The 26,110-nt window shown below is 34.8% G+C and overlaps 1 protein-coding gene across 16 annotated transcripts in view; it reads left to right on the top strand.

Moving 5' to 3' along the window:
- Positions 1-26,110, top strand: part of LOC106870346 (uncharacterized) — a 235,788-nt gene that overhangs the window by 152,717 nt on the left and 56,961 nt on the right. For 11 of the 16 annotated variants that reach the window (XM_089342558.1, XM_089342563.1, XM_089342556.1 and 8 more), the window contains 2 exons: positions 622-702; positions 10,326-10,391. In XM_089342558.1, coding sequence (XP_089198684.1) covers positions 622-702; positions 10,326-10,391 — 147 coding nt within the window. Of the gene's footprint in view, positions 1-621; positions 703-7,712; positions 7,739-10,325; positions 10,392-26,110 lie in introns of all 16 variants that reach the window. The other 5 variants (XM_089342564.1, XM_089342561.1, XM_089342566.1 and 2 more) reach the window with 2 other exon arrangements.

The raw sequence follows: 26,110 nt of genomic DNA on the forward strand, positions 1-26,110 counted from the left end.
AGGAATTTGGTTGAAAGAAACAATATGGAAGTCTGTCACTGAATGCCAATTCCTGTTCTCTGATGGCAAATTTATTCAGTCACCCAGTTTACTACATTTAGCACAGTCCACTCTGTTCTTAGCATTTGAGCTGGGACTCTGATCTAAGGATAACTACTTTTCTTCCTTCCACCAACCTTGAAGGCCTCTCCAGAAGAAATCACAAGCACTGACCTTTTCCTTTGACTAAACTATTAAAAAACACATAGAAATAACTTTTTAATCTTTTAGACTCTTTTTTTTTTTTTGCATTTTATTCACTCCTTTTTCTTCTTTCCTTATGAAATTCATGGAAATATTTCGAAGCCACTGATGGTGACTCCTCTACACAATTACCCAATCTGTTAGATATATCGATTAACTGAGAAGATTCTTTTAAGAAGTTTCCTACTATTAATAAACCCAAGTGTGTTTTAGTTCTTTGTCCTCCCATTTAATCATTTTCTTTTTACCTTCTCAGCTTCATGACAAATATTTAAAGCAGTCTGTTTGGTTAAAAACTGCGATAAAACTTCAGATTTTTTTTCTTTTAAACTATTTTTTTGATTTTTTTTTTATCTTCATTGCAAAATTATGTTTCAGGCAATCCCTCAATGAGTTCTACAATAATTGCTGGTGGTGCTGGATCACAAACCACAACAACTGAAGTAAAGACTGCTGCAGGTAGGCACATGGCCAACTGACCATCTACTAGCAAATTTGATCTCCTTCTCAGTATTGTCAAAACCTGATCCTCAGTCTTCCTTTTTAATCTCAATCTTCCTTTTTGGATTTTTGACATGTTCTAATGCTGACATCTCATTTTGATCTTTGATTTTATAGTTTAATCCTAGAACCATATTTGAACTTTGACCTATATTTCTTAGACTTTGATCTCCAAACCTGTTTTGAACTTTGACCTTTATTTTTCAAACCTAATTTTTCTCTTTTTTTTTTTTTTACCTACCTTATAGTATATCTTCTTTTTGTTTTCATCTGGTTTTCAATCCATCCTCTTGATTTTGATCTGTGATTATACCTTTTAATTTTGATACCTGATTGTTTTGATCCTTGATTACCTGTTTTGATCCTTAATTTTTTTTTTATTTTTGATTTCTTCTTTTTATCCTTGATTTTAATGATTCCTTTAGATTTAGGTCTTTGACTACTGTTAATCTTGATGTAATTTTCCTGCTTTAATTTTAATCCATTGACCATTCTGATTATCATTTATGTAAGATTCATCATTTGATTTTAATTAATGATATCTTTAATTTTGATGTTTGAATTCTGATTTTTTTAAAACTTCCACTTCTGTTTTCTTAACTTTGAATTCTTCATATTATTTACTTATTATTCATTCATTTGTGACCTTCCATCCTTTCTCATTTACATATATTGATTCCTATTCAAAGTGATCCTTAGACCAATTCTAATTTCTCTTCACAACAATTTCCGTATTTAGAGATTTAATAACTTTTCAGTTTTGATACTTGACAGTTTCCCATTTTTTTTTCATTTCAATCTCCCTCTTGATCTCCATAAGTGATTTAATTGTGAACCTCTTTTGAACTAGGACCATTTCTAAGAAAAAATCTGATTTTTATACCTGACCTGTATTAATACAGATATCCTTTAACATTCATCCTTTTCCTGTTCCCCTGTGACCTATGCTAATTGCTTTCAAGGAATATTTTGATAGTTAGATCTCTATTAATTAAGGATATTTTTTCAAATGTTCAGCTCCTGTTTTAATGTTCTACACCCCTTAAAAGGGAACATTTATATGGCCACTTGACATGTTACAAACATTAGCTAAATCTCCTATACATTCCACTTCAGTGTCTTTATAAAAAGGGGAGGGACATGTTAGATAATGTAGTCCTAGACACTTCTAAAAAGAAAGTCTGCTCTGTCAGAGTTGATCTGGGGCCACACAAAACCAACAACCCACAGGAATGCCATATAACAGCCACGGTTATATGTCAAAGTATGCAACATTCCATGATTTGCTTTATAAACTAATATGCATATTACACACACACACACACACACACACACACACACACACACAAATATATACATATAGGTGCAGGTGTGGCTGTGTGGTTCAGAAGTTTTCCCAACCACATGGTCATGGGTTCAGTCCCACAACATGGCTCCTTGTGTCTTTTTATGACTGGGTCCCAACTTGTCACCAACCCTCACCTGTTTCCAAGAAAGGTAATATTTCCCCCTGGTCAGACATGAAAATTGGGAAGGAATAACAATGCTTGTATGATAGTGACAATCATTTCACAACTATCACATGATGACAGGACAAGGATGCACCAACATACACACTCACGCACGTATATGTAAAAAGCACCCAGCACTCTCTATAAAGTGGTTGGCATTAGGAAGAGCCTCCAGCCGTAAAACCAATGCCAAAGCAGATGATAAAGCTTGGCACTTTCCTCAGGCTTGTCAGCTCCTGTCAAACCATCCAACCCAAGCCAGCATGGAAGACAAATGTTAAATGATAATGATATATACAATAGGTTTCATTCAGCTTCCATCTACCAAGACTACAGTAGAATACACTTGCCCAAGGTGCCATGCAGTGGGACTGAATCTGAAACTATGTGGTTAGGAAGCAAACTTTTTAACTACATACAAGTATTCACGTACGTTCATACATATGTACATGTATGTATATGTATATGTAAGTATATAATCTACAAGGGTATTCAAAGTATGCTGACAAATAGTTAAACACACATATATACCTTACAAACACCTCCATATTTCTCTATTTCTCTTTACAACATGAACAAATGTAATATGTACACTTCCTTAAACATATGATACATCTGTAATTATAATCTGTATATGTTTCAAACATGTCTCCTCATAAAGATGGGCAGTAGAGAAACAGAAGTGAGTTATGAATGTTATTACCATTATTATTATTATTATTATTATTATTATTATTATTATTATTATTATTATTATTATTATTATTATTATTATTATTATTATTATTATTATTATTATTAATAATAATAATAATAATAATAATAATAATAATAATGGCACAGGGCCAGCAATTTCGAAGGAGGGGGTAAGTCAATTACATCAACCTCAGTGTTTAACTGGTACTTATTTTATCAACTCCGAAAGGATGAAAGGCAAAGTTGACCTCAGCGGAATTTGAACTCAGAATGTAAAGACAGTCAAAATACCACTAAGTATTTCATCCAGCATGCTAATGGTTCTGCCAGTTTGATAGTCGTAACACTGCTGTTTCACTACTGCCCATGGTATGTCCATTGCCCACAGTCAGTATGTGTAAAAATAAAAAAATAAACTTGGGGAAAAAATGCGAGTTTGTATCTGGAGATGGTAAGAAGTAATACAAAAGCCTGAGGTACACACCCTCTGGTGTGTTGCGATCGTTGTTGTTGCTGATGGTGGCGGTGGAATATATTTGAGGGGTGGATGGGTGAACATGTATGAGGTGGGTGGGGTTATTTAAGGCATCAGTGTCAGTTATACAGCTTAGGGAACAAACAGCTGCTGAATTCATTGACATCTAGAATTCTGTCTCTCTATTTTTCTCTTCCTATTTACATCTGTCTGTCTCTATTGCTCTGTTTATATCTGTATTTCTTTCTCTCTCTCTCCCTCCTCTCTCTCTCTCTGCTTGTCTATCAGCTGTTCAGTTCTGCTGTACCTCACCTGAAGATGGAATGGGAATGAAAGTTGAGCCAACGAGAGACATGTTGCCTTGATGTGGTCGTCAAGCTGCCAGAAATATCAGCAATATTCACCCTTAGATCACAGACTACTACTGTTGCATTGGATAATGTAATCCTAGATACACAATATCTTTAACCAAAAATACCATATGATAGCATGGCCATGATGAGAACATTTTTGATCATAGGTTTACTGCATCAGGGCTGGTTGGGGACTAAACAACTATATACACAGTCATCATCTTCATTAAGCATCTGCTTTTCATGCTGGCATAGGCTGGACAGTTTGAAGGGATCTGGTGAATCTCAGCGCTGCATCTTGATCCATGTTGGCTATGGCATGGTTTCTTTGGCTGGATGCTCTTCCTAACACCAATCACTTTACAGTGTGCACTGGGTGCTTTTTTTCATATCACTGGCACTAGTGGGACCACAAAGTAACTTGCAAGACAGGAAAGGTATTAAATATGTGATGTACACTAGATACACTATATAGTCTATATACACAATTTATTATGTATAATTTTTACTATAAAGTATATACTAAATATAATGTCTACTGGTACAGGTATGGGTGTGTGGTTAAGAAGTTTGCTTCCCAACCTCATGTTCTGAGTTCAGTTTCACTGTGAGGCACCTTGAACAAGTGACTTCTACTATAGTCCCAGGCCACCTGAATCCTCCAAAGTCTTGTGAATGGATTTAGGAGGCAGAAACTGAAAGAAGCTTGTTGTGTGTGTATGTGATTACACACACATATATAAATATACATACATACATACATAACACATACACTGAACTATTGAGAAATTTACTCTGCCCAAATTATAAGTTCAGGTTTATACCTGTAAATTATTGGGGCACTGGAATATATAACAAACTGCCTAAGCACCAATCTCGAGAAATTCGGCTTCTCAAAAACAGAAAGGAGAAAGCTGATTCAAAGACTACAGATCCAAACCATCACTGAAACTGAAAATTTCTAAAACTTTCCAGAAATTTACCTTTTAAGCATACATGCGCATGTCTAGACATGCAACTATATGCATGTGAATACATACTTAAAACCACAACCAATAGTATCTCAGCTATTGCCACTGCAACTGCTACTACCACTACCATTACCACATGCACCATCTCAGCTACAACCAACACAATCGCCACCATCACAAGCACTACTCCAGCCACCAGCATTACTATCACCACCACCACCACTACTGTAGATACCACAACAGCACTAACATTATTATCACCACCGCCAAGACTATGACTTGTTCCATTACCATCACCACTAGCTTTGTCATCACCACCACCTCATTGGCCACCATCAACACCACTATTACTCACACCACTATATCACCAACACTACTACAATAATCATCACCGCCATTATTTTCACCACTATCTCCATCACTATCTCTACTCCTGTCACCACCATTATCTTTACCACTATTATCACGACCACCCTAGACACCACTATCCCCACTCCTATCACCACCACTACCAATACCACTATCTTCACCACTATTATCACCACCACCACCATAAACATCACTATCTCCACTGGTACTTCCACCACCACCACCACCACCAAGACCATAGACACCTCTGTCTCCACTGCTCTCACTACCACCACCATCACCACCTGGTAATTTGCGTTAAACTATATCCTAGTTCCAGCATCAAGTGACAATTAAAGATGTGTAAGAGCAGCAGACACACACACAACAACACAAAGCGATACGCAGGGCGGCAAGCCATCGGTAACAGATACATGGCCTTCACACAGCAGACACACGGCAGATACACGGCAATGCACAGCAAAGCCAGGAAGCATTTTCTCCTGGAATGGCTGAGACAGAAATAGGATGTGTGAGGAATTTAGGTGAAGGATTCTGCTGAAGAGAATTCTTCAGATAAATATTTTAGGTTGGCCGTGGGTGGGTTGGTTGTTTGGTTGGTTGGTAGAGTGTTAGGTTGGGTTGTGTGGTAGTGTGGGGGGGGGGGGGGGTTGTTAAACTACTTTTGTTGTGAGATAGGAAGAATTTTTGACTGTTTGCTTTGGACAGTATACATCAGCATTGAGAGTGAGAGAAAATTCTTCAGCACTCCAGCCAACAGTTGACCATCACTGACAGTATGTGGGCTCCTGAAACATATATGCATACATACTTACATATGCACACACACACATGCACGTGCACATAAACACATGTATTTATGCATGTGTATATATATATATATATATATATATATATATATATATATGTATACACATACATATCCACATACATATACACACATATTTTATCTAGCTAGCTAGCTATTTATTTATATCACTATATCAACCAGATCAAAGTTCTCAATGATTTTTTTATCTATGGACTCCCTTTAATTCCCATTTTACTTAAATGGACCCCCATAGCCATTCAATGTTTTAAAAAATCCTATTATATTTTTATAGTTAAATATTATCAAGAATTGTATAAAAAAAAAACTGTTAAAATAATTTTTAACAGTACAACTAATTTATTGCACATAAATTTTAGCAACAAAATCTTGTGTGGACCCCCAAGGGTCATATGAACCCTGGTTGAGAACCACTAAACTGGACTATTGGCTGTTATTAAACACCACTGGTTAAAATGCCCTTCCTCACATTGTTGTAGCTTCCAAATGATGAAATCCTGCTGGCAAGGTGGGCAGTCCAACATTTTCCCCTGAACAGAATGCTAACAGGGTACCTATTTACAGCTGAGTGAACTGGAACAACTTGTAAAGAAGTGTTCTGCTCAAAAACACAATGCACTGCCAATCTGGGAATCGAAACCACAGCCTTGCAGTCATGAGTGCAATAGCCTTAATCACTAAACCACAAGCCTTCATGTCTATCTATTATTTATCTGTTTGTCCGTCTGTCTGCCTCTGTATATAACATATATAGATTTTTAATGAAACTGAAGCTGAGAGTTTGTCTTGCGACTTGAGTTTCATGCTACTGCAAGCTTCAGGTGAAACTGTAATGACTTGGTATTGGTGTGTGTGAGTATGATATATACACATATCAGTTGGTGTATGTGTGAATTTCTTACACGTTCATGCCCATGAATATGATGGGCTACCTTTTCTTCAATTCACTGAGATCTTCACAATTATTCATCATAAATTCCCTGTAAAGTGTGTTTAAAATCTAAAAACAACTTCTAATCAGCATCGCTATTTCCCTATCTATCTATCTGTATAATCATAAATGTATAGGGATTGACAGTAACCTGCTTCTCCAACATACTGAGAATTCAGAAATAGCAGTCAAAGAACTACTGATTTCAAAACTACAAATTATTACTCCAGATTGATAGCGATATTTTTGATACACACAGAATAAAAAACAATAGAGAAGAGTAGAAAAACACTTGCCTTTAGTTAATTTAGTACAATTGTTTCACAGTTAAGAGTACATAATATCTATCTGTATATATATATATATATATATATATATATATATATATATATATATATATATATATATATATATATATGTATATATATATATATATGTATATAAATAGAGAGAGAGAGAGAGGAGGTCTAATAAGACTGAAACATGTCTATTATTTTCACCATTATGTTTTCAAGACCAAAGCCCAAGATACACTCCCATAATGCATTTTCTTTATTTTTTAACAAAATATTTCATTGAAAAGTTTTTATTGGAATTATCTCCTTTGCATGTTTTTAGATTTTTTAACACTCCTAGAAGAAGCAAACTAATTACATTGATAAACTAAGCTAATCACAGTCTTTCAGCTCACAGTATAACATACTTGGGCTCCTACTATTTTTGTACGTAGTTTCCAGACCACTCCTTTGATGTCATTTTTTAACCTTTCTACCTTATTAATGTTTGTATGTGTGAAAGTTTTACATTTGTATATGTATATGAATGTCTTTCAGAGAACATTAACTTTGGATCCAGGGATGTATGATTTATTCATGATTTATTTCAATTTTATATAGTCTTTCATTTCATAATTCTGTGCAGCGTTACACAATATCTACCTGCCTTCCAGAACTTTCTTTGAAACCTTCTGGCATAACTCATCATTTTCTTCTGACAAGTTTTTAATTAACATTTTTTCGTACATCACCCTTCCTTCCCAGACCTCTAAACCCCGAAGCTAATTCTCCAGACACAAATCTTTATTTTCTTCCAGCTCCCAGCTTTTCCCTTTATTCTATGACACCGTTGTTGTCGTTGTTGTTACTGCTTTTGTTACAAGAAGTATTGCCTACAGTTTTTTCTGGAATAACTTTTTTGTAATGCATGTTTCTTTTTTCTTTTTCTTTTTTGTTATGAAATGCTGACGTAACAGGGTGAGCTGGAAGAATCATTTGCACACAAGACAAAATGCTTCTGCCACTTTACATTCAGAGTTCAAATACTGCTGAAGTCACCTTTTGCCTTTCATCCTTTCAGGATCATTAAGATAAAGTGCCAATCAAGTACAGGGATCTATGAAATTACCGTGACCCCTTCCTTCAAAATTGCTGACCTTGTACTAAAATTAGAAAAAGTAATGATACACCATCCTTTTATCAGTGTATAATAATTCTTTCTAATTTTGGCACAAAGCCAACAATGTTAGGGGATGAGGATTAGTAATTATATTGAATAAAGTTACTTAACTCGCACTTCATTTTATTGATCCCAAAAGGACAAAAAGCAAAGTCAATCTCTGTGGTATTTGAACTCAGAAGGTAAAAAAACAACAAAAGTGTCAGTTAGCATTTTGTCCCACATGCTAATGGTTCTGCCAGCAATAATAAAAATAAATTTTCCTGTTTTTAACAATAATATTTCTGTTTTTTTTTTTGGAACATTGGGTCTTGAAGCAGATGTGCTATAAATATAGCATGTATATATTAGGTTAAAATTTCCTTGGGATAGGAAAAAAGTTCAGAGCTGCCTGTGGGACATTATCCCATTTTCTTCAGTGCTTTCTATCCAAAGGGATTTTTAACCCAATATTTTCATGCTATTACTTATAGCTTTATCTGCTTCAAGATCCAACTTGCCAAAAACAACTTATTTCATGTTCTCTTGAGGCTTATCAAATTCTTGTTTTATTAAGAAGACAAAACAAAACATTTTTTTTTTTTGCACCTGTTTTTAAAACTTTGAAAAAATTAATTTATGAGATTTTGGAAAATCCCATTAATACCAAATTGTTATCCATTTGCAACTAAAGTAGAAAACCTACAAACAAAATAACAAAAAGCATTCTGTTTGTATGTTTTAAAATGTTTATATTTTTGTATTGGAAATTATATTCTATACTGCTTTTCACACACACCCCCACATTTGATCTGAAATTTTTGTTTGATTTTATTTTGTAATTTATAATTTTGTATGTGTATGAGAACATGTGTGTGTGACATGATTTTTAATAGTTCTGGGTAGAGTTTTCTTTCCAAAGTTTTTGGGCATCTTTCAGGACAAATATCTTTAAAACTTCATTTACAACCCTTAGAAAATACAACTCCTATTCTTAAGACTTTTTAGAATGCCTTTCGATTTTCTGGGCTCTGTTTATTTGTAATTTAGGGTGTGCAAAATCTAATGTTTCACACTAGATTTTGCATCTCTTTTTCTGTGATGGTAAATTCTTCAGTTCCACATTCTCTTTCTTTTTTTTTTTTTAAATAGTAGGGATGGATTTTGTGAGTTTTGGTTAGTAAATACATAAAGGAACATATTCATATCATTCTTTCTATTAGTTTCAATTTTTATACCTAGTGGCCATGCTGGGGCATTCTCAAAACATTTATTTTAATTTTGGAAATCAAAAGATTTTGGTAAATAATAGCCATATAGTTGGAAGAAAATAATGAATAACAATTAGTGTGTGTGTGTGTGTGTGTGTGAGAGAGAGAGAGAGAGAGAGAGAGAGAGAGAGATGTTTAACAGGATCTTTTTGAAAATTCATCATTAAATAACTTTCAATTTTCATGGACGTTGATGGTTAAATTTTACCTTGTTTAATTAACATTATTAATGCCAAAAGTGTAAGAGGAATTATATTTACTTTTTTATTTTTACCTATTAATTAATGATTTTCTCAATTAACAAATTTTTTAATGATGTAATAATACTTAAAAATTTGAGAATTTTAATTACATGTATGTAATTTTGTAATTTAGTAATTATTAACAATGTAATAAATTCATTAACCATCTGAGACTTTTTAATTTTTAGCATTGTAATAATTATCTAAAATTTAGGAATTTTTACAATTTAATATTTTTAAAATTAATATATTTTTGCCATGATTCCATAACTTTGAGAAGTCTAATAACTTTTAACAACTCAGTTACCTTTAGAGATAATAACAGTTTAATTATGAAATTGTTATAAAATGTTTGATAAACAGATTAAAATTTAATGATATTCTCCCCTCTTCGTCAAATCCATTTTCACCTGTAAATATTTCATACGTTTTATTTTTATTTTTTTATGCAAACTAAACTTTTTGATTGTCTAATTCCTTGAGATATTCCTTTCTTCAGATGGCACCAAAACTACAGTCATTAAAAAAACACAGACAGTAACAAAGACTGTCACTGGCCCAGGAGGTAAGATAATTTACAATTCTTTCTTCTCTTTGTTTATATTTGAATATGTATATATATCCAGATGTTATTTTTCTCTCCATTGTTTTTTCCTCTCTCCATCTGTTTCTCTCATTCCTTGATGTAGAAGAGAGTAGGCTTGAAGTATTAAAAACTCTTTCATTTTCCCTGAGCGTCAAACTAATATATCTTGTTTGTTGTTTCCTCACTTGTCTCTGTACTTTGTTTACTCTACAACTTTGAACAATATATATATATGTATATATATATATATATATATATATATATATATATATATATATATATATATTAGTTAAAGAAGGGGTTAAAATTCAAGCTATGTTCATATGAAGCACATCTACATGTTCCAGTAATCAAATATATGTATATAGATGTTTTTCTTTTATCTTAAATGAGACATGACATACTTGGTGAAAGTGCTGATGAATTGCAAAATATTAAAAATATACCAAACATTAAGCCTTTGTTTTACTTTGTGTGTATGTGTATGTGAGAGTGTGTCTGGGCCATTTAATTTAATGGTAGAGCACTCAGCCAGTATTTGAGGGGCACAGGGTTCGATTACCATAGTCACCTGCAGCCAACTTTTTTCCATTTAATAAGAGTAAATATCCAATTCTTCTCTGCTGTTTTCACAGCTATACTGTGTTCTAAATTTACTTTCTTGTCTGTAATATATATATATATATATGTGTGTGTAACTATATATATATATATATATATATATATATATATATATATATATATAAAATAAGAGGGATGGACAGTCACAGTTCAGTGCAACATATTTCAGAAACAAATATCCATCAAATTATTTGTGCATTTCAGCATAATATAATTTATCTCCACATCAGGTACATAACTGCTAATCAACAAAATCAATTGTGCTTATATCTCCAACATGATGAGAGAAAAACAAAAACATACAATTTAGTTTCAATTTAGTGGCTGAAAAGTAAATAAACTGCCAATAAAACATCTTAGCTGAAGTATCCTAGATCAAACAAAAAGAAGGGTGGTCACCTTATTTCTTTATAGCTGGTCAGCATAATTTAACTCTTTAGCATTTAAACTGGCCCAAATATACAACTTATTTTATGTTCAAGTCAGTCAGATCCAGCCTATCACACCCACCCTTCAATGTCATTCTAAAAATAGCTGCAGGCTAATGCGTGATTAAAAGCACTGTGAATGAAAAAACATTACAATTGACAGAATAATCTGAATGCTAAAGGGTTTTATATATATATATATATATATATATATATATATATATATATATATATATATACACACTCATGCACATAACTGTAAGTCACTATTGAAGTTGGAGTTGTTGCACTTGTCATCTTGTCAGAATTATTCCTATATTTTGTAAGGGGACAAAATTGATTAATATTTTTTATTGACTGATTATTTTTCCTTTGAGTGTTCTATCCTAGCTAGTTGTATGCTGGTTGCTATCAAGGTTTTGGGTATAAACAGATACTACACATTTTTCCTCTCTCCATTTTCTTTCTCCTCTCCGTCCTTCCTGTTAAAGAGCATAGGCTCAGAATGTCAAAGACTTTCTCATTCTTCCCAAGCGTCAAACTAATGCACCTGCTTATTGTACCCTCACCTGTCTTCATCTTTTGTTTTCTGTAAACTCATTCAAAATTGAACAGAAGGATGATGATGGAACAAACAAAAAATTCACACACTAGACATTGACATACTCTCTCCTCATCAGTTATAGTCCAAAGATCATTACAATTTCTCGCCTTTAATGATAATATTGTTTATACACACACACACACACACACACACATGTATATATACATACATATATACATATATATATATATATAGATATATATATACATATGTATATATATATATATATATAGATATATATATACATATGTATGTATATATATATATATATATATATATATATATATCTTTTAATTGACTTTCTCTTCCTTCTTCTCTCTCACTGTTCCTCTGCCCTCACACCAACACTACCAATCTCTTTTCTTTCCTTTTCTCTCCCTCTCCTCTCTGTCTCTCTCTCTCACACGTTTTTTTCTCTTTCTTTTCCCCCTCTATAGATATTCTACTCCTTCTTACCAAATCCTCTCCTCATCTAGTAGGAGACTTAAACTACCCTGACCAAATATAAAGAGCAAATTCCATCAATTTGTTCATATTTTGTTATGTCTTAAGTGAGGAAGATTTTGTGTAACAGATGAAATTCCATGTTTATCTATTGCGCAATTATCTGATACATAAATATTAAATGCATCCAAAATATCATTACTTGGTTTTTTATACATATTTATAAATGTATGCATATATATGTACGTATGTATTACCTCTTCGAAACGCTTAGTTTTAGAATGGTGGCAGCTGATGAAGGAAATGTTCTCTATGTGGCCTGTGTATTTTCTGTACTGTTTATCTGTTTATCATTTTGTCCACGTTTTTTTGCAACATCCTGTACCCAGATATGCCTCTATATATACATGTAGATGTAGGTATGTACATACATGTACGTATATGTGCATATACTCATATATTATTTGTATTATGTTATATATATATATATATATATATATATATATATATATATTAGATATACATACGTATGTATGTATGTATGTATTTATATGAGAGAGTCACATACAATATGTTTAGTAAGCATATCTTTAGCCATGATGGCTGTGAAAATATAAGCTATTGATAATATGTAGGAGTTTCAACAGCTTGAAATGGTAATCAAAGCAATTAGTTTTGGTCTTTCATTATAAAGTCATTAGATATCACTTACCTTTGATTTTACTGAAGAAACAGAATATCTCATGGGAAAATGTAATCAACTCTATGATGAAGCGTAACAAAATTTACATCACGGTAGAAGTATATTTATGTGTTAATATATGTGTGTGTGTGTGTGTGTGTGTGTGTACATATGCAAACACACACATATATATATATATACATATATACTTACATATAGATGTTACTAAAATGACTAAGGGTATTAGTTAGCACCAGCATTGCATGAAATAAGAGTCAAAACGAGTTGTTTTGACTCTTATATCTAGCAATGCTGGTGCTAACTAGTACCCTTAGTCACTATAGTAGCGTCTATAGTTCTGCTTTTCGGTTGTAAACTGTGAATAAGCCACCTATAGTACATACTTACATAGATATATATACAAACATATACATATATACATACTTACATGTATACACATACATATACATATATTTATATATACACACATATACATACATGTGTGTGTGTTTGTGTATGTATATTGTATAAAGGAGGGGTTAAAATCAAAGCCATGTCATCATGAAATATGGAATTAAAAATATACCAAACATTCCAGTACTTGTTTTAATATGTATGTGTATATATGTATATATACATACAGTTCCAGGTTCAGTCCTACTGTGTGGCACCTTGGGCAAGTGTCTTCCACTTATAGCCTTGTGCTTCCACTAGAAAGGATTACTACTACTACTACTACTAAGGCAGCAAGCGGGCAGAATTGTTAGCATGCTGGACAAAATGCTTAGTGGTATTTCGCCTGTCGCTACATTCTGAGTTCAAACTCCGCTGTGGTCAACGTTACCTTTCGTCCTTTTGGGGTCGATTAAATAAGTACCAGTTATGCACCGGGGTCGATGTAATTGACTTAATCCCCTCCCCCAAACTACCCTTGTGGCAAAATTTGAAATCATCATTATTATTATTATTATTATTGTTATTATTATTATTATAAGGCGTGAGCTGGCAGAATCATTAGCACACCAAGCAAAATGCTTAGCGATATTTCGCCCATCTTCATGTTCTGAGTTCAAATTCTGTCGAGGTTGACTTTGCTTTTCATCCTTTTTAGTCGATAGATTAAGTACCAGTCATGTACTGAGGTCAATGGGATCGACTTACCCCACCCCACAAATTTCATGCCTTGTGCCTATAGTAGAAAGGATAATTATTATCATTATTAATCAGCAGAAGTTAAGCACTGGTACTTATCTCCAGATGAATACTGCAATAAATATACACTTTTGGAATGTATTTCCATTAAGTATGATACGCAGCCATTTCAATTCAATCCTGCTTCTGTTGCGTATAATGGATTTATACGCACACACACACACAGTTCCCATCTAGCAAATTCTCTTTGTTTGTAAGCAGGTATGATGTGATTTGATTTGAGGGAGATTCCACTGCTATTTCTTATATAGAGGTTTTTCTCATTAGGATCCTAATGGCTCACACAACTACAAAATAATAGTCTGGAAAGAGGTCAAGAACATTGCCCCAGCCCATGCCTTCAAAACCTCTGATTTAAGGTGATCCCTGCAAAGTGCAAGTGGGTATATGTCAAGTCATATGAGACTTCTCAGACACATTCAGTTACTATATATGGTCACCCCTACTTTGTTGTTTATCTGAATATTTGTCTATATCAGGGATCTTATTACAGGTGTCTTGTTACACGCTGACTGAAACTTACTATTTAAATAAAAGATTATGTAATATATATATGTGTGTGTTTGTGTATATATATATATATATATATATATATATATATATATATATATATATATATATATATATGGATGGATATATGCATGTATGTATGTAAAATGTATATAAATATATATGTAATGTATGTGTGTGGGTGGGTGTGTATATGTATGTGTATATGTATATATATTTTTTCTCCCATCCAACCCATACCAGCATGGAAAACAGATATTAAAGGATGGCAATGATGATATATGTGTATTTTTATATATATATATATATGGATATATATGTGTTTATGTATATAGATAATGCATGTGTATATGTATATAAATGTATAATATGTATATAAATAATGCATGCGATGTATTATATACATACTTATACATACATACATATACATTTACAAGTCTGTGTATATGTTCATATGGGTGTGTGTGTGTGTGTGTGTGTGTGTGTATGTATGTATATATATATATATAAACACATATTTGTGCTTCATGCAAGAAATTTAATACTAATGCATCAGGGTCAAAATCGGTGGGGTGAGGGAGGAGGCTGTAGCATCATACTTGAGATTAAAAAAAGATAAGAGATTACTTTTAGGTACACAAGTGAGGGTTGCATATATTCACATAAATACAGTATCTAATATATAAATATGTACAGTATATATATATTACATTACTAAAACTTGATAATATATGTTAGACATTTCATGAATCTGTCAGCAGACATGGCCATATGTCAACAGTAGAGAATGTTGTTGTTGTTCTTGTTGCTGTTGCTTCTGTTGTTGTTGTTGTTGTTGTTGTTGTCTATCCCTAGGCTTGCTCTTAATGACTGATCAAGCAGACATATGATCTAAGACATTTCAGCCCTTGACCATCTTCTGTTTTTAGAAGCTCCCAGTTCATATAGTTCCAGCAACACTTTGCCCTGACTTAGCAATCTTCTCAAATTCCGCAAAACAGGTATTTATGTGGGAAATGACAGTGCTCTTGGAGTGCTCTGGGAGAAAGCTCATGAGAGGAAGCTTGCCAAAATACCAGGAGCTGGTAGAGCTGTACAGAAATTGGCTCTGGCAAGTATGTTACGAGGCACTAGAAGTGAGTTGCCAAGGTTTTGTGGAGGTGTTCCTTCTAGAAAGCTCTGACTGGGATTGAAGTTACTGGTGCAGGGAAGAGGAAGGCTATAAATTCCATCACTGAAGCTGCAGAGAAGGCCACTAGGTGACTCTGGATGAGGGAATGTCTGAGACCCCAAAAATATCACTAATGAGGAGATTCAGGTGCTGTTTCTAGCAAGGCAAGAAACTATGTGGAAACGCTCTTAGTGGATTGAGGTGGGACTGCTAAGCCGGGAACCATGTTAGGTCTATCGCACACATACGGATTAGATCTGGCTCCAGCACCCTTGTCATAGTCCCTGTATTGAATTACATTTCCATCCTATGTACGCTTCAGTTTCTTTACAATTATAGGAGATCTGGATGCTGTATCTAGCAAAGCAGATAACCATATAGAAGCATCCTTGCTGGATTAAGGTGTGATGTTAAACTGGGCGTTGTGTTAGGTCTACCACCCATAAGAATAAAATCTAGCTCTAAAGTTTGACTCTTCAAGTATTTTGGCTTTGTCCGCTCCTCTGTCTGTCTGTCTGCCTGTCTATCTGCATCTGTGTGTGAATCTGTTTCTAGAATTGCCTTCGTTTCCTTGAGTTGTTTTTAATGGGGGTGTTGTTTACGTATCACATTCAATTCTACACCTACGGTGATAGCAGATCCGGGAGCCAAGACAGACAAGAGATGCTGCGAAACTCTATATATGAAGTATATAAACTGTTCTGACGGCAGTGCTGCTTCTGTGCCAAGTTATCTTGATTGGAATAACACACCTGAATGATAGACTCTACATACATACATACATGTGTGTATGCAAACGTGTGTGTATTTGTGTGTGTGTACATATACATACATATATACACATATCCATTCACACATACATACACACATGTATAGATATATATTCATACTCACAAACATATACATACATACATACAGATCTATGTGTACATGTGTGTGCGCGTGTATATATATATATATATATATATATATATATATATATATTTACATATATATACATGTATATATTTATATAATTATATAGATACATGTATATAATTATACACACACACACATATATATAAGCACATATGTGTAAAGGTGTGATGGATCTATACAGCATGTGCTTACATAATGTATGCATAAAACAGAATAATTATTTTGGGGAGGCGGGACTTCTCTCTCAATTGGAAGCTGTTACTGTTGTTGTTGTTGTTGTTGGTGGTGGTGGTGGTGGTGGTGGTGGTGGTAATGATGGCAGTGGTTGGGTTAGTGTCAGGGCAGAAAAATGCATACTGTCATTACTGCAATCATCATTATCATCATCACCAGTATCATTATCATCACGACTATCACTACAATCATTAACTTCATCATTATCATTTACACCATGATTAGCATCCTCATCATCACCATTATCATCGTTGTCACTGTCATTATCATCATCATTATCAATGCTGTTGTCCTTATCAGTAGCAGCAGCACCAGCAACATTTATGTATAAGCCAATGAGTTGGACTTCTACTTAATCACTTAATCTGCAAGAAATAGCAAAATCTCTCTCCAATCATCCGTACTGTCTTTAAAATTAAAATGGATGACAATACTGGACAACAAAAGACTTAGATTCCCTAACTGAAATGACCTTAACCGTCATTCAGAGCTCACGTAGGGCTAAATAACAATAGGGCATCATTAGCATCATCATCGTTGTCATCATTGTTATCACTGTCACCATCATAACCTCAATGTCAGTATCATCATTTTCCTCCTCCTCCACCTCATTATAATCATCATCATCATTGTCATAATTGTCCTTTACCATTGTTTTCCTCCTCCACCTCATTGTCATCATCACCACCATCATTATCATTGTCATTGTCTTCGTTTTCCTCCTCCTCCTCCTCATCCTCATCACCACCATCATCATCACTTCCAACTCTCATCTTTAAATTTTAATTTGAATAAATGTATTCAGTTCATTAAACTTTTTTTTTTTTTTTTAAACTAAAAGCAAGTACATTTTATACAATAAAATGGTGTTTTGTGTTTGCAGCATTTTCTCTTTTTTAAAAAAAGAAAAGCATTACAACGCGAATATGAAACTTTTAGTTATCCATTTCAAATGTCAAGAAAGGGTAACTGGAATGAAAGACAAATCTATTTTTAGTCAGGAACAAAGAAGAAACACACTACCATTTCAAGCAATGCCAAAGTTTTTACTGTGTTACGTTTCAGGTGTGTTCAATGAAGTGTTAAAAGATTTAGCTTAAAAATGCTCAGAACTTTCTGGACAACCTAATACGTGTGTATGTATCTTTATGTTCGTCAGAACTTTCTGGACAACTTAATACGTGTGTATGTATCTTTATGTTTGTGTTTGTCTCACACCACCACTTGACAATCAGTGTTGGTTTATTTACGTCCCTGTAACTTTGCCGTTCATCAAAAGAGACCAGTAAAATAAGTATGAAAATTTAAAAATAACTCCTTGGACCAATTTGTTCGACTAAGTTCCTCAAGGCAGTACCCCAGCATGGCCACAGTCCACTGACTGAAAAAAGGCAAAAGATAAAAACTGTGTCTGTGCAATTAATAATCTTTTGTATAACATGCACAAGGCCTGAAATTTTGTGGGATAGGGCTTGTTGATTACATTGAACCCAGTACCCAACTGGTATTTATTGACCCTGTGAAAGGTAAAGCCGACTAGGATAATATTTGAACTCAGAACATAATCATGGGTGAAATACCACTAAGCATATTATTTGGCATGCTAATGGTTTTTTCCAACTCTCCACCTTCTGCAATTAATAATGAAACCAAAAGCAATCTAGGAAAATACAAAACTAGCCTCAGCTATCCCAAGTAAGAGAAATGAATATATAAACGCTTTAAAAAAATCACTTTATAAAAGTCATTATTAAAGATAGTAGCAAGGTAGCAAGCTGGCAGAATTGTTAGCACACTGGGTACAGTGCTTAGCAGCATTTCATCCATCTTTGCATTCTAAAATCAAATTCCACTGAGGTAGACTTTACCTTTCTTCCTTTTGGGGTTGATAAATTAAGTACCAGTGTTTCACTGGGATCGATGTAATCTACTAATCCCTTCCCCACAAAATTTGGACCTTGTGCTTTTAGTAGAAAGGACTTATTATTCAATAGTTTTATTTTTATAACGTGCTTTCACTTCACTACCGAGCGCAGCTCTGTGTGCCTTGGGTATGTGCTGTGGTTTGCTGTGATGCTCTTATGGTTACTGTATTGAAAGTGTTTTGGGTAGGATGTGTGCAGTGCCCAATAGTGCAATTTTCTGTATGTTATATATATTTGTAAGTCCTGGTGTTTTCGTTATGTATTTGTCTGAATATTTTTTTATTATACCTAAGGCACCTACCATGATAGGAATTGTTTCTGTTTTTAGATTCCACATTCGAGTTACCTCTATTTCCAGGTTATTATTATTATTATTATTATTATTATTATTATTATTATTGAGGTGGCAATCTGACAGGTTCATTAGCTCACTGGACAAAATGCTTAGCAGCATTTCTTCCAGCTCTTTATGTTCTGAGCTCAAACCTCATTAAGATCAACTTTGCCTTTCTTCCTTTCAGGACCAATAAAATGAAGTACCAGTCTAGAACTGGGAAGCAATGTAATGCCTCTAAAATTGTTGGCTTTGTGCCAAAATTAGAATTATTTCAGGCATTTCTTTTCAATTAGCCTAATTTGTTAAGTTATTACATTAGCATCATGAAAAAGAAAACATTTCTTAAAAAAATATATATATTTGAAAATAATTGCATATTGAAATATTGAAAACTCATTTTAAAATACACATAAATATACATACATATATATATATGGATGACTGTATAAACACTCCCTTATCAGCCAGTATGTACGTCTGTTACCTGTTGTTGCTGTTTAACATCAGATCAGCTTTGATCCAAGGTGGTCAATCATTGCCATCTAGTCTCTTATTCGAACATAGTATATCTAGGACTACATCGTTTTATGTGCCTTTCTTAATTGAAGACATCAAAGAGTGATTTGAAGATTTGGCTACTATCTCTAGCAAATTGGACAACTGAGTACAGGCTATTTTATTGTCATATGCTTGTCTGTTACTTGTTGTTGATGTTTAACCCTAGGTCAATCCTAATCCAGAAGACCTCTTATTCAAACATAGTATATTTAGGACTATATTGCTTGATGTGTTCTTGATTTTAAGACAGGTGAAGGTATTTGAAAGATGATTTGGCTAGTTCCTCTAGTAAACTGAATGGCTAAATACAGGTTACATTCTATTGGTCACTATGTATGTCTGTTATCCATTGATGCTGTTGAATCCTTTCATCAATCTTTATCCAGGAAACCTAAGACAAAGGCTTACTGTGACATTTTAATTCAGACATGTTTGTTTCATTTCCATAGAATAGCATAGCTCAAAATGTTAAAGACTTCTTCCAATTTTCCAAACACCAACCTAATACACCTTGTTTGTTGTTCTTTTAACTTGTATTCATGTTTTTTTTTTTTTTTTACCATATATCTAAGACTACATTGTTTAACCCAGGGGTTTTCAAACTGTGGTTCGTAGACCACAGGGGGTCCGCAAGGACAAGACAGGGGGTCCATGGACAGCAAATACTTTTTATGGGCAATTTGATTTTATATATGTTTTTTAATCAAAATCTTTTAATTGACAATAAACCTATTTGTTAAATACTGTTAAATAAATAAATGTAAAAATAAATGTTATTTTAAGCAAATATTTATGTATAAATTTCATAAGCGTTTATAAGGGGGTCCCTAAGGTAAAGCCTGAAATATAAAGGGGTCCGCAAGTCAAAAAGTTTGAAAACCCTTGGTTTAACCTATCCTTATTTTAAGATGCAATTTGAAAAAAGATTTGGCTGCAATTTCTACCAAATCCAGTCATTATCATAGTAATAGTGATGGTGGTTGTGTTAATGGTGATGATGATGATGGTGGTGGTGATGAAAGTATTTTTGAGAACTCAGGGTGTTTTATTTTATTCTGCATGCTCTCCAATTGTCTTTTGTCAGACAATGTAACTGCTAACCAAAGCCAAGTGTAATGTCAGTGACCTTATTATTGTTGTTACTGTGGCTTTTATTGTTGTTATTATTGTTCTTACCGTTGTTGTTGCTATTTTTGTTGCTGATGCTGTTGTTGTTGGTCTTTGGTATTTCAATACTTCTAGACTGTTCTTTGCAGGAGAATGATAAATTCCCAGATGTTACCACCACCACCACTACTACTACTGTTTATATGTGTGTAGGAGTAGTTTCTGCTAACCAAAGTAGCTAGATTGCTAACTTGTTCTTCTTGTTTGCCTCTATTCTTTTTCTTTAATTACTTTCTAAAGATGTTTCCATGGTTGCTCAGTTGGCTGCTGAAAGGTTTCAGTATATTCTAACCCAGGATTTGATCTTGTGTCTCTTACTCAACTCCTCTAGACCAGCAGTCTCCTAAAGTTTTTGCATTATTGACTGATTTCATGCAAGACAAATTTTCCACAGACCAACGAATCATTCACGGAACAAAACACAAAGTGCATAATATATAATTTAATTATTAGATATACGATTAGTCCACATTGTTTCTCCGTGTATCTAGGACTACATTACCTATTTTTTGACATGGTGGTTAGTGTGACTATAGTAGTTGCTGTTGTTTAACCCCAAATTTGTCCTGACTCAGCCAAAGCTATGATCAAAGGTGTTCCAGTGATTACCATCCCACATTTTATTGTGTGAAGGTGCATGGCTCAGTGGTTAGAGTTTCGAGCTTACAATTGCGTGTTTGTGAGTTCGATTCCAGGACTGGGCTGCATGTTGTGTTCTTGAGCAAGACACTTTATTTCATGTTGCTCCAGTTCACTCAGTTGTAGAAATGAGTTACAACATCACTGGTGCCAGCTGTATCAACCTTTGCCTTTCCCTTGGATAACATCAGTGGCATAGGGTGGGGAGGCTGGTATGCATGGGTGACTGCTGGTCTTCCATAGAAACAACCCTAGGTTGTGTGTTTGTCAGTGAGGCAACTTTCCACCTAGACTTGTACCCCAGAGGGGAACCTCTTAGGTGCACCCATGGTCATTCATGACCAGCGGAGTTGTTTAAATATATCACTCCAAACATCATGGTGTTTGGAGTAATCACTAGTGATGCCTCCATTCATCTTCCCACACAGCCTCAGACTCAACACAGAGGCCTACATCAAGTGCCTGGAGGAGGTAGTGCTGCCCTGGGTCAAGAGGGTGGCTGCTGGAAGACCCTATATCTGGCAACAAGACTCTAAACCATGCTACACAGGCAGGTGAACCCAGTCATGGCTGTCAGACAATTTCTGCAACCACATTACCCCTAACATCTGGCCACTTAACTCCCCAGACTGCAACCCCCTTGATTATTATCTGTAGGGTGCAGTTGAGCAAGAGACCAAGAAAACTCCTTGTAACGCCAAAGATGAACTGAAGGCAAGGATTGTGGTAACATCCACCAACTTAAACAGGGAGACTGTCCAGAAGAGTTGCAAAAAATTCCAAAGTCATCTGGAGGCCATGGTTGAAGCCAATGGCAATTTTATTGAATAAATTTACTCTTTAGTATTTCAAGATATATTTCTATAATTTTGGTAAATATATCTGTTAAAATGAGATGTTAGTGTTATTTTCATTTTGTGTAATTTAGATGACAGTTTGTTCACCACACCCTATATATATATGTATATATATATATATATATATATATATATATATATATATATATAATATATATATATATATATATATATATGCTTAGTTATATATATATATGCAAAAGTAAAGCTTTTCATTTGATGTACAAAACAATTAAGTATATGAAGCAAAGATGACACCCCTTAAATCTGTTAGCACTATAATTATAACAACTACCACCATCACCACCACTATCTTTACCACTACCATCATCAACATTATCGTTTGTAGCATTGCTTTCCAATTGCTGTACAGATTGGGTTTCGGCAATGTAACTGAGATGGTTTGTCTCAAGGGTAGAAGAAATGAGTGTACATGTGTGGCTGTCTTTGTGCGTGTGGGTAGGTGGATGGGTGAAAAGAAAATATGAGAATATTCCACTCTCAGTTCTGGAGATTAGGTCCGTGTTGTTGTTGTTGGTGGTGGTGGTGTTGGTGGTAATGATGATGATAGTGATGGTGATAATGATGTTGAAATTTGTAATGTTGTTGGTTCTGGCAATAATGATGAGGGTGGATGTGATGTTAATGATGACAGTGTTGTTGATGGTGTTGGTGGTGGTGGCAAAAAATTCTTCTTAATCAGACAGACAGATAGACAGGTTGGTAGATAAAGTGTATTTTTATCTATCTATCCATCTATCTGTCACTACTTTGTCTATTTCTAACAGACTGAACAACTAAAAAGAGTCTCTCATTAACCGAATGACGTTTTAGATGACGTTTGTGTAGGGGTTTTCCATGGCATTTCTTTGGGAGATGAGTGTGGATGAGGGATATCTCTTTTTAGTTTTTATATATTGTTCTGAGACTTCATTTAGAGGACAAATTATGTTTGATGGCACATTTTTTACTTATTTTTCGTTTTCATCTTTATTTTTTATTTTCTTCTTCTTCCCCACCACCACCACCACCACTATCTGTCTGTCTGTCTCTCTCTCCTAATCTGCTTTCTTCCACAGATGCTAAATCAATTAGTGCTGGAAGAAAGAAGAGAGAGAGAAAGAGAGAGACCTAATATGGTGTTTGTTTTGTTTATTTGTCTTAATAATTAATTTTACCTGATATTGCTGCTAACGAAGTAAGGAATGGTGACATATAACACCTGAAAACATTGCCAAGGTTTACCGCAAGCAATTGACTGCAAGCTGTGTAATCATTCAGCATGCTAGATATAGCAGCAAAATCTCCCTCAAACCAAACCTTAATGCAGGACACATTAGATAATGTACTCTTATATACACTGCATGCAATAAACAGGATTGTCACAGATGGAACATCTGTAATGATAGGTCTCCTGGATTAGAGCTAACTTGCCAAATTTGAGCTAAATAGCAGCTATATATAATGTATACTAGATATACTATATTTTAATTCTTCTCACAGAGGCAATGATGAAAGACCGGGACCTCTAGAGACATGTTGTGATTGAGAAGACCCATCAAGTAAAGTGAGATCACAGCTATAGCCTACACCAGTGTCGCAAAACCAGCCCACTTAAAAAGTACCTTTGGGTCGTCGAGTGATATGCCGTGCTTGAGGAGACCTATTGAGTCAAGTAAATCAAAATCAAGTCAAATCACAATCAAATAGAAATTGTAGTTGTGGCTGATGCCAGTGCTGCCTGACTGGCTCCCATGTAAAAAGCACCATCCGAACATGGCCGATTCCAGTGCCGCCTGACTGGCTCCCATACTGGTGGCACATAAACAGCACCCACTACACTCTCAGAGTGGTTGGCATTAGATTCTATCAAGTGGTTCAATCCATGCCAGCTTGGGAAATAGACATTAAATGATGAAGATAATGATATCATCATCATCATCATCATCGTTTAACGTCCGCTTTCCATGCTAGCATGGGTTGGACGATTTGACTGAGGACTGGTGAAACCGGATGGCAACACCAGGCTCCAGTCTGATTTGGCAGAGTTTCTACAGCTGGATGCCCTTCCTAACGCCAACCACTCAGAGAGTGTAGTGGGTGCTTTTACGTGTCACCCGCACGAAAACGGCCACGCTCGAAATGGTGTCTTTTATGTGCCACCCGCACAAGCCAGTCCAGGGGCACTGGCAACGATCTCGCTCGAAAATCCTACAGGAGCCAGTCAGGCGGTACTGGCAACGGCCACGCTCAAAATGGTGCATCTCATGTGCCACCCGCACAAGAACCAGTCCAGGGGCACTGGCAACGATCTTACTTGGCTTGCCGGGTCTTCTCACGCACAGCCCATTTCCAAAGGTCTCGGTCCGTAGTCATCGCCTCGGTGAGGCCCAATGTACGAAGGTCTTGCCTCACCACCTCAGCCCAGGTCTTCCTGGGCCTACCTCTTCCACGGGTTCCCTCAACTGTTATATATATATTAACTGAAAGGTCTTTCTGCATCTATAAATGATTCCTATAGTTTTTAAGAGCAATTATACAAAGGATGTCTTCTTCATGTAGGAAACACTTGCCCAAGGTACCATGCAGTAGGATTGAGCCTGGTTTCCCTTGGTTACAAAGCTGACCTCTTAAGTACATGGTTGGCTATGCCTGCACTTGCAGGGAGCATTCCAAACTCAACCTTCAGTGATTCACTCATAACTATTTCAGCAAGAACAGTGAAGTCTATGCTTTGCTGACAAGACCTAATAAGACTGAAACATTTCCAGAATTGTCTCCCATACTTACTAGAAATAATCAAAATATTATTTAGTCATTGAGCTCATGTTTTTACCTCACAATACAATTATTTCTAATTAGATATTTGTTGCACACTACATTAAATATGCTAACAGTAGCTTAACTATTGTTTTTTGATGTGAACAATGTCTCTGAGTAATTAAATGCAGTTTTTTTTCTTTTTGGAAGTGGGGGCAAGAATGCTTAAGAGAAACTGATTTAAAATGCATCAGAGAATAATACTCCAGAGTAATACTCCAGAATAATACCCCAGATTAACAGGAAAATAAAGATAAATTTAACAGCTAGGGCAAGAATGGGGGACAACACGCCAGTTGGGGCAAAAATGAGGGGCAACACGCCAGCTGGGGCAAGAATGAGTGGTAATTTACAAGCTAGTGTAGAAATTAGTGGTGGTTTACCAGCAAGGCGGTGGCTGTCACAGACTTTTTATTGTATAAACAACACATATTTTTTGTGGAATAGGTTTATGGTAAGCACTTAGAGATAAATATCTTTCTCTCTCTCTCTCTCTCTCTCTCTCTCTCTTATATATATGTGTATATATATATATATATATATATATATATACACACACACACACAAACAC

Source organism: Octopus bimaculoides, chromosome 26 (genome assembly GCF_046866305.1).
Source record: "Octopus bimaculoides isolate indiv1 chromosome 26, ASM4686630v1, whole genome shotgun sequence".
In the NCBI taxonomy this organism is placed as follows: domain Eukaryota; kingdom Metazoa; phylum Mollusca; class Cephalopoda; order Octopoda; family Octopodidae; genus Octopus; species Octopus bimaculoides.